The 12,179-nt window shown below is 38.7% G+C and overlaps 1 protein-coding gene across 11 annotated transcripts in view; it reads left to right on the top strand.

Moving 5' to 3' along the window:
• Positions 1-12,179, top strand: part of plekha7b (pleckstrin homology domain containing A7b) — a 74,782-nt gene that overhangs the window by 38,724 nt on the left and 23,879 nt on the right. For 8 of the 11 annotated variants that reach the window (XM_085454726.1, XM_085454742.1, XM_085454732.1 and 5 more), the window contains 5 exons: positions 3,502-3,613; positions 4,564-4,668; positions 5,070-5,142; positions 5,555-5,655; positions 11,696-11,874. In XM_085454726.1, the coding sequence (XP_085310852.1) occupies positions 3,502-3,613; positions 4,564-4,668; positions 5,070-5,142; positions 5,555-5,655; positions 11,696-11,874 (570 nt within the window). Of the gene's footprint in view, positions 1-3,501; positions 3,614-4,563; positions 4,669-5,069; positions 5,143-5,554; positions 5,656-8,844; positions 10,067-11,695; positions 11,875-12,179 lie in introns of those variants that run through there. The other 3 variants (XM_085454776.1, XM_085454709.1, XM_085454758.1) reach the window with 2 other exon arrangements.

Here is a 12,179-nt window from a genome sequence, read left to right as displayed (position 1 = left end):
GGAAATAGGGAGAAAAGGCTGATGTATGCCAAATTACACAAGAACTGTTCTGAAAATCAGTAGCAACAGGTCTGATGAAAAGATGACTCCACCAGTCCTTCAAATCGTTATCAGTATGTATGGATGAGGTCTGAAAAGAGGCATGAGCGGAGGCTCTGTCATAGTTTGGGGTTGCATTTGGTGTTGGGAATTATCAGATTTTGACTCAACATGCAGTGCTGTCTGGAAAGCATCTGATTGGCAAAAGATTTGTTTCTCAGCATGACAATGATTTTAAACACACTGCCGGTGTGTATGCAGATAGGCAAACACACAATGGAACACTATCAGTCACAGACTGGCCTCCCCAGAGTGTGGACCTTAACGTTATTGAAGAAGTGTGAATCATGTTGAATGAGGCACTCAACATCCAAAGAAGAGCAAAGTTTGCCTGAGCCAGTTTAGGCAGTGTACCAAATATTTACTTTCAAGTTTCCTTAGAATTATACAGACTCTGTCTTTTATACTATGTTTCCAAATAGGCAACATATGAGCAGTGCATCAATTTAGAAGTAATAAAAGACTGCAAGATGATACAATTTAATATTTTAGTGAAACATCATTGGACACTTCATATCTGGTAAAAGCTGCATGTCTTAGACTTTATAACAGTGTGCAACACAAGCCGCCTGTAAACTCATCCACTTGTAAAACAGGAGTGAGTGCTCTTTCAGGCCTTTTCTGCTTTTCCTCTGGATCTACTTCTACCACATGCTTTTTTATCCTTGGTCGTTGCTTGCTGATAGCTAAATTTTATTTCTCCATTTCACAGCATGCTTAAATGTTGTTGCTGGTTTTTTTTGTTCATTAGTATGTTGACATTAGGGGTTCATTCTGCTTGTAATAATACTTTAATAGGAAGTGGGTTTCTTCCATTAATAATTGACTCACTTATTCCCTGGAGATATTGAGGACAGGCAGATCAGGAAAAGGAGCTTCATGAAGCCCGGTTCCACAGAAAGGTTGATCAGACTCTGCTTTACTGGCCTGAAGTGTCAGAGTTTGTCTAGATTATTCTACCAGGATCGAGTCATTGAGTCGCATGTACACTCACTGTCTAAAAAGATTAAAAAAAAACATCTAGTCTACCTCCATTTCCATCATAGCAGAAGAAGCAGGAAGACATGGAACTTAGCGACATTCCTACTTCGACACCACACTATGTGAAATATTGCTCCTCTCATCCACATGCCACTACAAATCTCCTGGGGAACTGCTCCAATGACAGTGGTGGTAAACAGTATGAAAACTTCACATAAAACAGCAGAGTCCCCTTGATAAGACAGAAACATCCTGTAAAACTGCTGGCAGCAGTCCAAGCTTGGAGTGAACTACTGTAAGTTGTGCTCCAGTTTGACTTTCCTTTTTCCCCCCCCGCTTGTTCTACCTGTATGTTTTCTTGCTTTAGTCTCTGACAGATGCCTCAGTCTTACCTACTTTTCTCTAGATTGTGTGTATTGCGGCACACAAAGGGAAAATCAGCACAAGGATCTGCTCATAACCTATTTATTGAACAATGCAGGGGGAGTTAGGACATTGTCAGGTCACATTAGTTCCTGTTGGTAAATTAGGTTCGACTAAGCACAAACTACTAGGTTACATATATAGCACAGCGGTCACCTGACTACTCATTAGTTATTCCTTCAAGGACCTGACTGATATACCAACCAGTACCAATGTTTGGTCACATAGAAATCTGATATTCGAATATATCAGCCAATATTTATTTTCTTTTAGTGGACACGAATGTTTTTTTATGACTTGTTTGGCATCATACAGATGTCACAGAGAGGAAGAGTCTTAAATTAAGTGTTTAAAGCAATCAAAAACATTTGGATCATCAGGAATGCTTGAACACACACTGACCTCATTATCTGAAGCGAAAACAGGTAGGTCACCTTTAAACATGTCACTCTCACCATCAGTAAATTTGTACATTATTGTACTTTATTGAGCCCCGTGGGGAAATGCCCATTGAAGTTGAGATGCAGTACTTTTTGGCCAAAAATGATTGAAGTTTATTTTTTCTTTACTGGTTATTACAGTGTCCATAACCATAATGCCATCACATTGTTCTGTACTTCAGGTTAAAACGCTTCTCACATTAACTGAGTTCTCTGTTAAGAAGATCTGATGCAAGTCTTGGAAAAGCTATGATGTAACATCATGTAAGGAAATGTATCATTGCATTGCTGTTGGTGGCTCTAAGCGAACTAATGTTGAGGCTGCCGAATGTAATCTTTATTGTTTTACATCTCAGAAGCATCTCAATTCTGTTCTTTTTATTATCTTTGAGGTGCGTTGCATACAGTATACAAAAATGTCAGAAGCTTCACACAAATGGCTGTAGATGCCATGTCGTTGGCCCCTATTTGTAATCTGTACTTTGACGTGATTTCTCTCCTCGGTTGTTTGCAATCAGTCAAAACTAATTAGATCGCAGTAGGTACGAGAGGAAACATTGTTGTTTCCTGGATGGAGAATATGGTAATGACACAGCAGGGAAGAGCTTGGGGCACTTGGGGTATGAAAGATGATCTTCTGTTTAAAAATCATTACAATAATTCAGAATGAGACTTTGGGAAATTTGTGCCAACAGTAAGTTATTCACTTGGCTCCTGGAGTTTTTAATGAATAAAAGAATTCTGCTTTAAAAATGTTAGTCTTTCTGTCCTAACATAGATATGCACACACACACACACACACACACACACAAACAAATCAGCCCCCTATGAATAAGCTTTAACCTGTTTTCTGTCATGCCTTTAACTCTGTGATACAAGATTTTCTTCTTTATTTTCTTGATAATTTGCTGTTGGACTCAAATATTTGGTATTGTTGTTCAGCAACAGACGCTTGTACTTGCACACTATGGTTGGCCGCAGTCCAAAATACGCTGTTTAAAGTGTCTGAATAGCTTAAAGTGTGGTGCAAGCTATTTGTTATTTGACACCAGCTTGTCTCTGGCATGTGTGACTGTGTTAGTTCTTCACGTTCCCTTTCAATATGATGATGTCATGTGTGAGGTGGGAAGTAGATTCCTTGTAAGCTGTGCGTATGTGCCATTGTTATGATTTTGTCCTTTTAGTTTGTTTTGGCTTTTGTGTGTGTGTGTGTGTGTGTGTGTGTGTGTGGTGTGTGTGTGTGTGTGTGTGCGTGCGTGCGTGTGTGTGTGTGCGTGCGTGCGCGCGTGTGTGCCACGAGGTGACTGCCAGGCCAAGTGTTACATGAGTTTTTCCTCACTGTTAACACATCCAGTGGAAAACCATTGGCTCTGACTGGTCTCACGTTGGTGTCAGGAAATAGTCATATCCTTTATATGTGAAAGCTCAGCAAAGGACTGCGCTCTGTTTTATTGCATGTTTGGAGCTTGTCAGAGGAGTTGAGAAGGAACAACACTGCCAGTGCTTTTCATCCTTTTTTGCATTCTGTTTTTCTTCCACGCTGTCGTCTCAAATGTAGGATAGAATCCCGTATGTCCAAGTCAGCGGCCAATCAGAGATCAGCCAACATGGTCACAGAGTCCTCCAAGGCTGTGACCTCAGCAGCAGTCGATGCTTCCTCAGGGTCAAAGGTGAGTCTCAGTGGTTCTCTGAGAAGCAAAGGCTTTAGATATACTGTAGAGCATGAACCAGTTAATGTATTACTGATCGAGATAACCTTTTGTTTTGAGTTTTAGTAAATTATGATGTTACAAATTTTAATACATTTGTTCAATTTGTCATAATATCAGGAGGTAGAACAGGTTGGCGGTTTAATGCCTTGCTCCTCCAGTCTGCATACCAAGTGTGAATGTCAGACTGAAAGTACTTAGATATAGTAAAAAGTGTATATGAATGGATGAATAAAACACAATGGATAACACGCTTTGAGTGCTAAAGCGCTATATAAGAACCAGTCCATTTTCTGTTATAGTCCAGAGATCAATTATCACATTGATTATGTGAGCCACAATTAACAGTCCAAATTTAACAAGTGTAACAAAATTTTATTTCCCCAGTTAACAAATGAGTCGACTACTATTAAGTTACAGTCAGAGAAGCTATATGTATTTAAGTTGAATAGTGCACCTCATTCATTTTGTTATTTTTTTGTTACCATGTATGTTTTTTATTTAGTGTCTTAAAAAGAAAATGATCACAAATCCTGATTTTTGTCTTTTTAAGCAACTCGTCAGCCAAACAGCCTCACATATTTACTGTATAAATGTACCTGAGAGACTGACTGACTTTGTCTAAAAATAAACTCTATTATAAGTGAACACGTGCGTCCACAGGAGTATACTTTTGGTATTTCCCTTTCTCGTTAAGGATGTTTAAAAAAGGAGCTTCCAGGAAAGAAGGCCATTTTATTATTTTAAAGGAAAAATGATTTTTCCTTTCTAAGTAACAAAATGATGCATTTGTTTTCTCTGTACTGTGTAGGCTAGCATCACGCAAAATGACTTTATATATGTTAATTTAAAATTGCCTCATGTTTTATTTTTATTTTGTTACTGATTATGTTTTTCTGTGGCTCCTGCAGGGCTCCAGAGGTACGGGGAAAGTACACAATTTTGGCAAAAGGGATCATGCTATTAAAAGAAACCTCAATATCCCAGTGGTGGTGAGAGGCTGGCTCTATAAACAGGTGAGGATATTCAGAGTGAGTCCGACAGGCAGATGTGTTATACAGGAGCACGTGTTAAAGACTGAGCAAATGTTTAAATGTGTCACGCAGTGAAATATCAGCCACAGGATTACCATCCTTCACTGTGTAAGAGGTGTAACTGTGCAGTATGGAAGCGATCTTTCTCTTTCCCTTAGCAGAACTTAAAAGCTCATATTGACCTTACAAAACCTTTAAATCTCACAATCCTTGGAAGTATAAAACTACAGTGCTGAATTAAATGTAGCAGCTGCAGCTTTCTGCCAAAGTAATCCTAATTAAAAAGCAGGTTATTCCCAAACTGCACTTTTTAATTAAAATATATTCCTGCAGGAGGATTTCTAAATATTGTTTGTATTGCGTTTCCCCCGATCCATTTCTAGGACAGCTCTGGAATGCGACTATGGAAACGGAAGTGGTTTGTTTTGTCCGACTACTGCTTGTTTTACTACAAAGGTAAGCGTACGAACAGTGCACTTGGTGAAGGGTTAACATGCAAACCTTTAGCGATCTCCTCTGCTGCCATTTTTGATTAATGACAGCCTGTAATTAGATATATGACATGCTTTTTCCACCAGCTTTTGCATCCTTATTACCTTGAGATCTCTTCTTGCGTTGCCATAGCATGTACCTTCTCTCCTTTATTAATAATACTGAATAATAGATAAGCCACATGCCCCATCATACCACATGCAGCCACATGCCCTTGCAGCATCTTGAGTCCTGCATGAGTTATGCCTCGCTAATTTTCCTGCTATTCATAAATCTGCAGTCATTTGTAAACATCGTAAAAGATATTGGCAGAATTAGATGTTGTTCTGAATGCAAGTAACAATGTTGTGTGTGTGTGTGTGTTCTGATTTCACAGACAGCCGAGAGGAAACAGTACTTGGCAGCATCCCTCTGCCCAGTTATGTCATTTCGCCAGTTGAGCCTGAGGACCACATAAACCGCAAATATGCTTTCAAGGTAACACTGAAGTGGCACTGAGTCAGATCTTTAAAAGAAGTTTTCATGTCTATGTGCGGATTTCAAAACTTCATCTGAGATTATTTATTGCTGCGCTGTTATTTGTTAACAATCCTTCCCCTCACTCTGCTCACTGCAACACAGAAAGGCTGTTTGTGTGCTGCCTGGTGCCCAGATCTCATTTTCATATCTCATTTTCATATATCCATATGTTTATTGTTATTTATCGAGTTATTGTTTTGATTAGGTATGACACTTCTATACTTCAGTATCTACCAAAATGTGTCTTTACAACAGAGCATCAAAAATAGTCAGATCATACAACTGTGGAAAGAAGTTTAAATACACTCATCATGAGCATGAATGCTGTGTTATTTTTTGTTCTTTTTATCGAATTGGCACAGGGTCAGAGGTATACATACAGGATCAAAGACACTGTTAAAAAAATTTAAGGGAACACATCTCAATGGGAAAAAAGTACTGCTGAATATCTATACTGATATGGACTGGCTAATACATTAGGAATGAAAACATGGCATATCATTTGATGGAAATAAAAATGATCAACCTACAGAGGGCTGAATTTAAAGGCACCCAGAAAATGATGTGGCAGCTATACCATTTTGTCAGAATTCCATTGCAGCACCTAAAAATGGTGCTCAGTAGTTTGTATGAGTGTCTATATGCATGCCTGACAATGTTGGAGCATGCTCCTAGTAAGACATGGATGGTGTCCTGGGGGATCTCCTCCCAGATATGGACCGGGGCATCACTGAGCTCATGACAGTCTGAGCTCATCCTGATTGCAGTCAGGGTGCCGTTGCCTAACCTGTAGAGGTCTGTGTGTCCTTCCATGGATCCACCACTAAACCGGATAATTCTCATTGTCATTTCATTAACATCAAAGTAGCTGAAATTGATTAACAAACTCCTCTGCTACTTAACAAACCAGATCAATAGCCCACAAGTGTAATTGACTTGATGCTATACTTTGATTAAAAAGTGTTCCTTTATTTTTTTTTTGAGCAGTGTATATAGATGAACTCACTTAAATCTTTGTAAAGTTGTACTGAAGACTCTCCAGTATCTTCGGCGTTGACAAGGCCAACTTCTTGTTAGTGATCATGATTGAATACAACAGGTAGTTTCTCTTTGCAGGCATACAAGGATTTTTTACACCAATCATTGAATTAACCAATACTCAGAGCAATAGGAAAGTCCAAGGAACCCATTGAAGAGCTAAGAAGGAGAATTAGAGTAGATTTACACAAATTGAGAAGGCCTCTTGGAGCGATTTCTAAACAACTGTAGATTTAAAGATTATCAGTTCAAACAACTGTATTAGGAATCATTCAGATTTGTCAGCACTTTGCCAAATTGTGGAAGAAGACCCAAAGTGTCTAACCCTAAGATGAGAGGAAATTGGTTAAAATGTTCAGGAACAACCGAGGAACCACCAAGGCTCCAGTCTGCTATGAACTGGAAGATGCTGGAGCACCAGTGTCCACAGCAAGGGAAGTTTTACTGGGAGGGGTTGTGACCAAGCAAGAAGCCCCTGCTCCAAAACTGACAGCTGCAAACTCAATTGAAATTTGAAGATGTCTTTCTTCAGTCTTCTGGAGAAACGTGTTATGGTCAGACGAGACAAAGGTGGATTTATCTGGCCACAATGACGTTAGTATGTTTAGAGTTAATGGCGATGCTTTCAAATGTAAGAATACTGTACCATCTGTCGAGCATGGTGGTACCATCATGCTCTGTGGATGTTTTCCTGACAGTGGTACTCGCACATTGTACAAAGTGGATGAAATAATGATGAAGATGGAGTACCAAATTCTTCAACTTCACCTCAAATTCACAACTACTGTATACGATTCAAACGTGGTCAAATCTGTGTGTTCCAACAGGACAGTGATGCCAAACACACATCAAAACTGGTTTGGGGATGGATAAAGCAGGCTAATATTAAGCTTGAATGATGACCTTTCCAAGAGCCTCAATCCTATTTCTGGACTATGCTTAAAGGCCAAGTCTGTGACAGGAAACCAATTAATTTAAGTGAACTCTACCAATTCTGCCAACAAGAGTGATCAAATATCCAGCCAGAATTATGCCAGAAGCTTGGTGATGGCCAAGACGTCTTATTGAGGTCCAACTTGCCAAGGGACATTTAACCAAACAGAGGGGGTATATGGATGTCTGTGCTTCTGTATGTATACTTTGATTCTGTGGATTGGAGAGAATCCAAAATACACTCAAACCTGTGCACCCAATTTCTGTTTTTTTTAAGTCATTAAATATGTATGCTGTACAATCTCTCCACCCTGGAAAAAGAACAGTTCAAAGACATCTTTAAAATTCCCCATGATATTCATGACCACAGCTGTAACTTCATTTATTAGTTGCTGAGTTGATATGAGACAGTTCTCAAAGTTCACCCATAAAAATCTATTTAAAGATTACCAAAGGTATGGATTTCATAGAGCTGCCATTGGCTGTTCCGATTTGTAAGATCAGGAGGTCATCAGAGGCGGGTGTCTGGTTATGACTAAGAAATAAATCAACAGCTTTCCATGGAACAGTTAGTACTGATCAAGCCCAACAAAAGAGACATCCAGAACACAACTGTCTCCTATTGTGCCCCACAGCAATAACATTTTTTTTACCATTTAAAACCGTGGAAGAGATTCAGCATGCAAGTGATTAGAATAGTGAGAAATGTCTAAAGAACACAGGAGCAGCAGTTTACCAGCAGCTAAACTTAACTGAACTTAAACTTTTTATTTATGGTATCTTTTGCAACTTCATTGTATTACATGAAGAACTAATATAGTCTCAAGAGTGGAGAAAGTTTCACTGGAACTAAACAACAGCTCCACTCTTGATTATTATGTATGTTCAGGTTTTTGCAAAACAAGTATTTTGCATGCACCTGAGGTGGTCTTAACTCAGCTTTTTTTTTTATATAATTCTATAACTCGTTCTTTCTCAAGTTGTGCAGAGTGTGATGGAATTTTTGACCTCCTGGTTTCTGACCTTTTCTAGAACAAACTCAATAGCGGGGATTAGAGCGAACCGCTACAGTACAACTGTCCATGTATCAAGTACAGCAGAACTATTTCTTATCAGATTTTATCCACTATTATAAACTGAGAAGAAAAATATGTTTAGGTGTATTCAGTATTCAAAACAGTGTGTGAAGCATAAGAAAATGTTTCTGTCACCAAAATCTGAATGGTAATATAGCTAAAACTGGTGTTAATTGTATCACTTTTACTTTAATATATGTGCATGACGTTTTTCTTACATGCAACAAATATTTTGGGGTTTTTTTTCTTTTGTTTTCTTTCGTTTTTGCAAATTTTGAAAAAAAGAAGGACACAAGAAATTATGTTTCTTGTGTGTTAACATCATCTAGGTCCTCTTTGTGGAAGCACAGAGAGTCCCTCAAAGAATAATAGTGCCTGAATGTTGATGCAGCACAGCAGCATCTGGGTATTCTGTTATAATCCTTTCAGCTCTTTTGGGCTTTTTTTTCTTAGATTATCTGATTGTGAGAGCATGCCAGTGTGAATTACAATGTCTGTGCTCATGTGATATGTATGTACTGTGTTTTAAAGTTCATACAACGGGCACTGAAATTTGTATGGTAATTGCTGCTTAGAATATTAATAATGCATTCAGCATATTCGCTGTTGGGCGGGAGTGTATGTACAGTTAGGAGAAATGAGCGTTGGCTTTGCATTAATACCTTGTATTTAAGGGATCCCCTATCCCCCCACCCTTAGCTCTCCCTGTGCCATCATGCATTAAAGAGCAGGAGATTTCATTATGTGTATCTGAGGTGCTTTGGAACTTTTCAGTTACTGCTAAGCAAGCATGAAAACAGCTGAGTTGTTGTTGGTGTCCAGGAATGATATGTCTCTCTCTTAGATCTACTGACATGTAGAGTTAATTCTAGATTAATCTTTTACCTGGGTTAAAAATGATTTGAAGATGAGGCGAATAAAGTGTTCAAATTCTACTGAAAATCAGCTAAATGAGCGGTTGGATTTATAAAACTTAAGATGTTGTGTAAGGACTTTGGTGCTGTAATGCTTTGTGCTTTGATTCCACAGTCGTGTGTCAAAGCACTTACGATGCTCCCATTATTACTCATTCTTGCTTTTGTGATGACGAGGGACTCCAGCTGGAGCCATTTCTGTTCTCTCTGTTTGAATCAGCACTGATCAGCTGTGACTTTCTGTTATTTTCTGTTCTCCTGTTTTTGCTCACCTCACTGTGTTTCTCTCATTCCCTGTTGGTCAATTGCCTTCCATTGTGACCCGGTGTGTTTGCGTGGGCGGAGTGAGTACTGTTCTCTGTGGGCGGCCGTCCTGAATCACACAGGCTTCCTGTGTTACATGAATAGGTATTTGATTTCACTATAGCCTCACCAGTAGCGCACCATCTTCACCTCCATTTGTTTGCGTCTAGCTGCTGAATGCACATTTCTAAATGTGCATTTAAGCCTCATCATGGAAACGAATGACAAATCATTTATGGACAATGCCAGAGCAATCATTGCTAGATTAGACAAATCTTTTGAGTGGGAAACATTAATCGAGTGCTTTTCTTTTACATGCACCACATTTAAAACATCTATTACAGTATAAGCATTCTTCCTGGACATGAATGTTAGATATTTAGCGCAGAACTGATAACTCTTTAAAACTTAATCCACCAGTAGCACAAGAGTCAGCACTTTACCCTCAGATGTTTGTTTATAATCCAAGTTAAACTCCCATATATTTAGCAGGTTCACCAATTACTAACTTTATAAATGAGATCAATTGGCAAATGTTGATGCTCATTTTACCATTTCATCACTTTGAAAATGTAACGTAAATGCTCTGAGGCTCTGGTATTTGTCTTGTCAGGCTGCTTATTACTCATCACATTTCCATCATCGCGGGAGAGGGAGAATGGCGAGGTGTCAGCCATTTTTCTTTGCATTTCATGGAATGTATGTCGTCATTAGCAGTTTGCCATCTCCTGTACGTGTGTTTATTTTTTAATACAAGCTATGAAATTAACCCAACACAATTCTCTCCCTCTTTTTGGAAGCAGGTCTTGTTGAGTTTGCTTTGCCGTGTTTGGCCTCTAACATGTTGAGTTTTTAGTAGATTATTGAGTGATAATCATTATAATTATTAATGAATAATAATCATTTTAAATTATGAGTGCTACATAGTAAAGATCTTTCTGAACAGATCAATGAAAATAGAGACTTCTCTTATTAATAAAGTCAGCCTGAACTCAATAAACTACTTTTTTTTATTACAGGTGGCCTTCTGCTTTTCTGTTAATATGATGAATAAGGATATGTATAATTGCATTAAGTTTTTATATTTATTTTGTTTCTCATTATCAAGTGTGTTGTATTGGACTCGTTGAAGGTCGTGCTCTTACAGTTCATGTGAAATAGCCAATAAATTCCTCAAAAACATTCATTCTGGAAACCACTATAGAGTAAGAGTAAATATAGTTTTAATTTCTGTTGAGTAATTGTAGATTTAACATTTCACTTACCTCTTACTATAATATATTGTAAAAGGTAAGGAAAAGTATGTAAACAGTAGTAGGTAAAAAACACCTGTGAAACTACAAACAGCTGCTCACCCCTTGAGTGGTTTTTTATATGCGGTTATGTGTGTGCTTGTGTCTAAAGGAGTCCGTAATTCTGTTCTCTTTGTTCCTGTTTGGTTGTTCGCTGCAGCTGGTATATAATTTGTGTATTTCTAGAAGAATTTCTCTTAAAGACGGGAAGGTGTAACCTTTATGTTTTGCTTTTTGTGTTGCCAGAAACAACAGCAACATATTTTCTGCTGCAGCACTTTTTTTCCCTTCCATTCTTTTTCTGTATATTGTTGCTGTAAACTTCAGTGAGTTGGCAGCGATCATTGAACAATAAAGCACTTATCGGCCTGTCTGGCAGCTTTTTCCTGCCTTTAGTAAGACGCTCTCACGTCTATTCCCCATCTCTCTCTCTCTTTGATAGGCGAGCCATACTGGAATGCGCTCCTACATTTACAATAAGAACTCTGTGATTGGCTCACAGGCAGAACACTGCGGGATGCGGACATATTTCTTCAGTGCGGACACACAGGAGGACATGAATGGCTGGATCCGGGCCATGAACCAGGCTGCGCTGATGCAGCAGAGTCACATGATAAAGAGGTTGGTCTCACTCTACTGGGTTCAGTTGGTTGGGGTTCTAGTGCAAGTTTGCACAGAAGAACTGGATATCTATTGAGATTAGATTAAAAAAGGGACCCTGGATGTCCCGATCAAAAACAACTAGAACCTTTGCTAGTGCATCATGCTTTAAGGACTCAACAGCACTGTTATACTGCAGTCCTGAAGGTCAGATTCTTTAGTATCTATATGATTCACTAATAAAATTATGTTTTCCGTAATGGGCTGCATTGTAACTTCAGTATTCTGCAGCTGTGAGTCCAGCTGTGTCTGCAAAGTAGACTTTC

Source organism: Copadichromis virginalis, linkage group LG1 (genome assembly GCF_057382275.1).
Source record: "Copadichromis virginalis isolate Kocher_CV1m ecotype Utaka linkage group LG1, C_Virginalis_male_GT1.1, whole genome shotgun sequence".
NCBI lineage: Eukaryota > Metazoa > Chordata > Actinopteri > Cichliformes > Cichlidae > Copadichromis > Copadichromis virginalis.
Note: the sequence above shows the minus strand (reverse complement) of the source record. Positions and strands in the feature narration are given on the sequence as shown.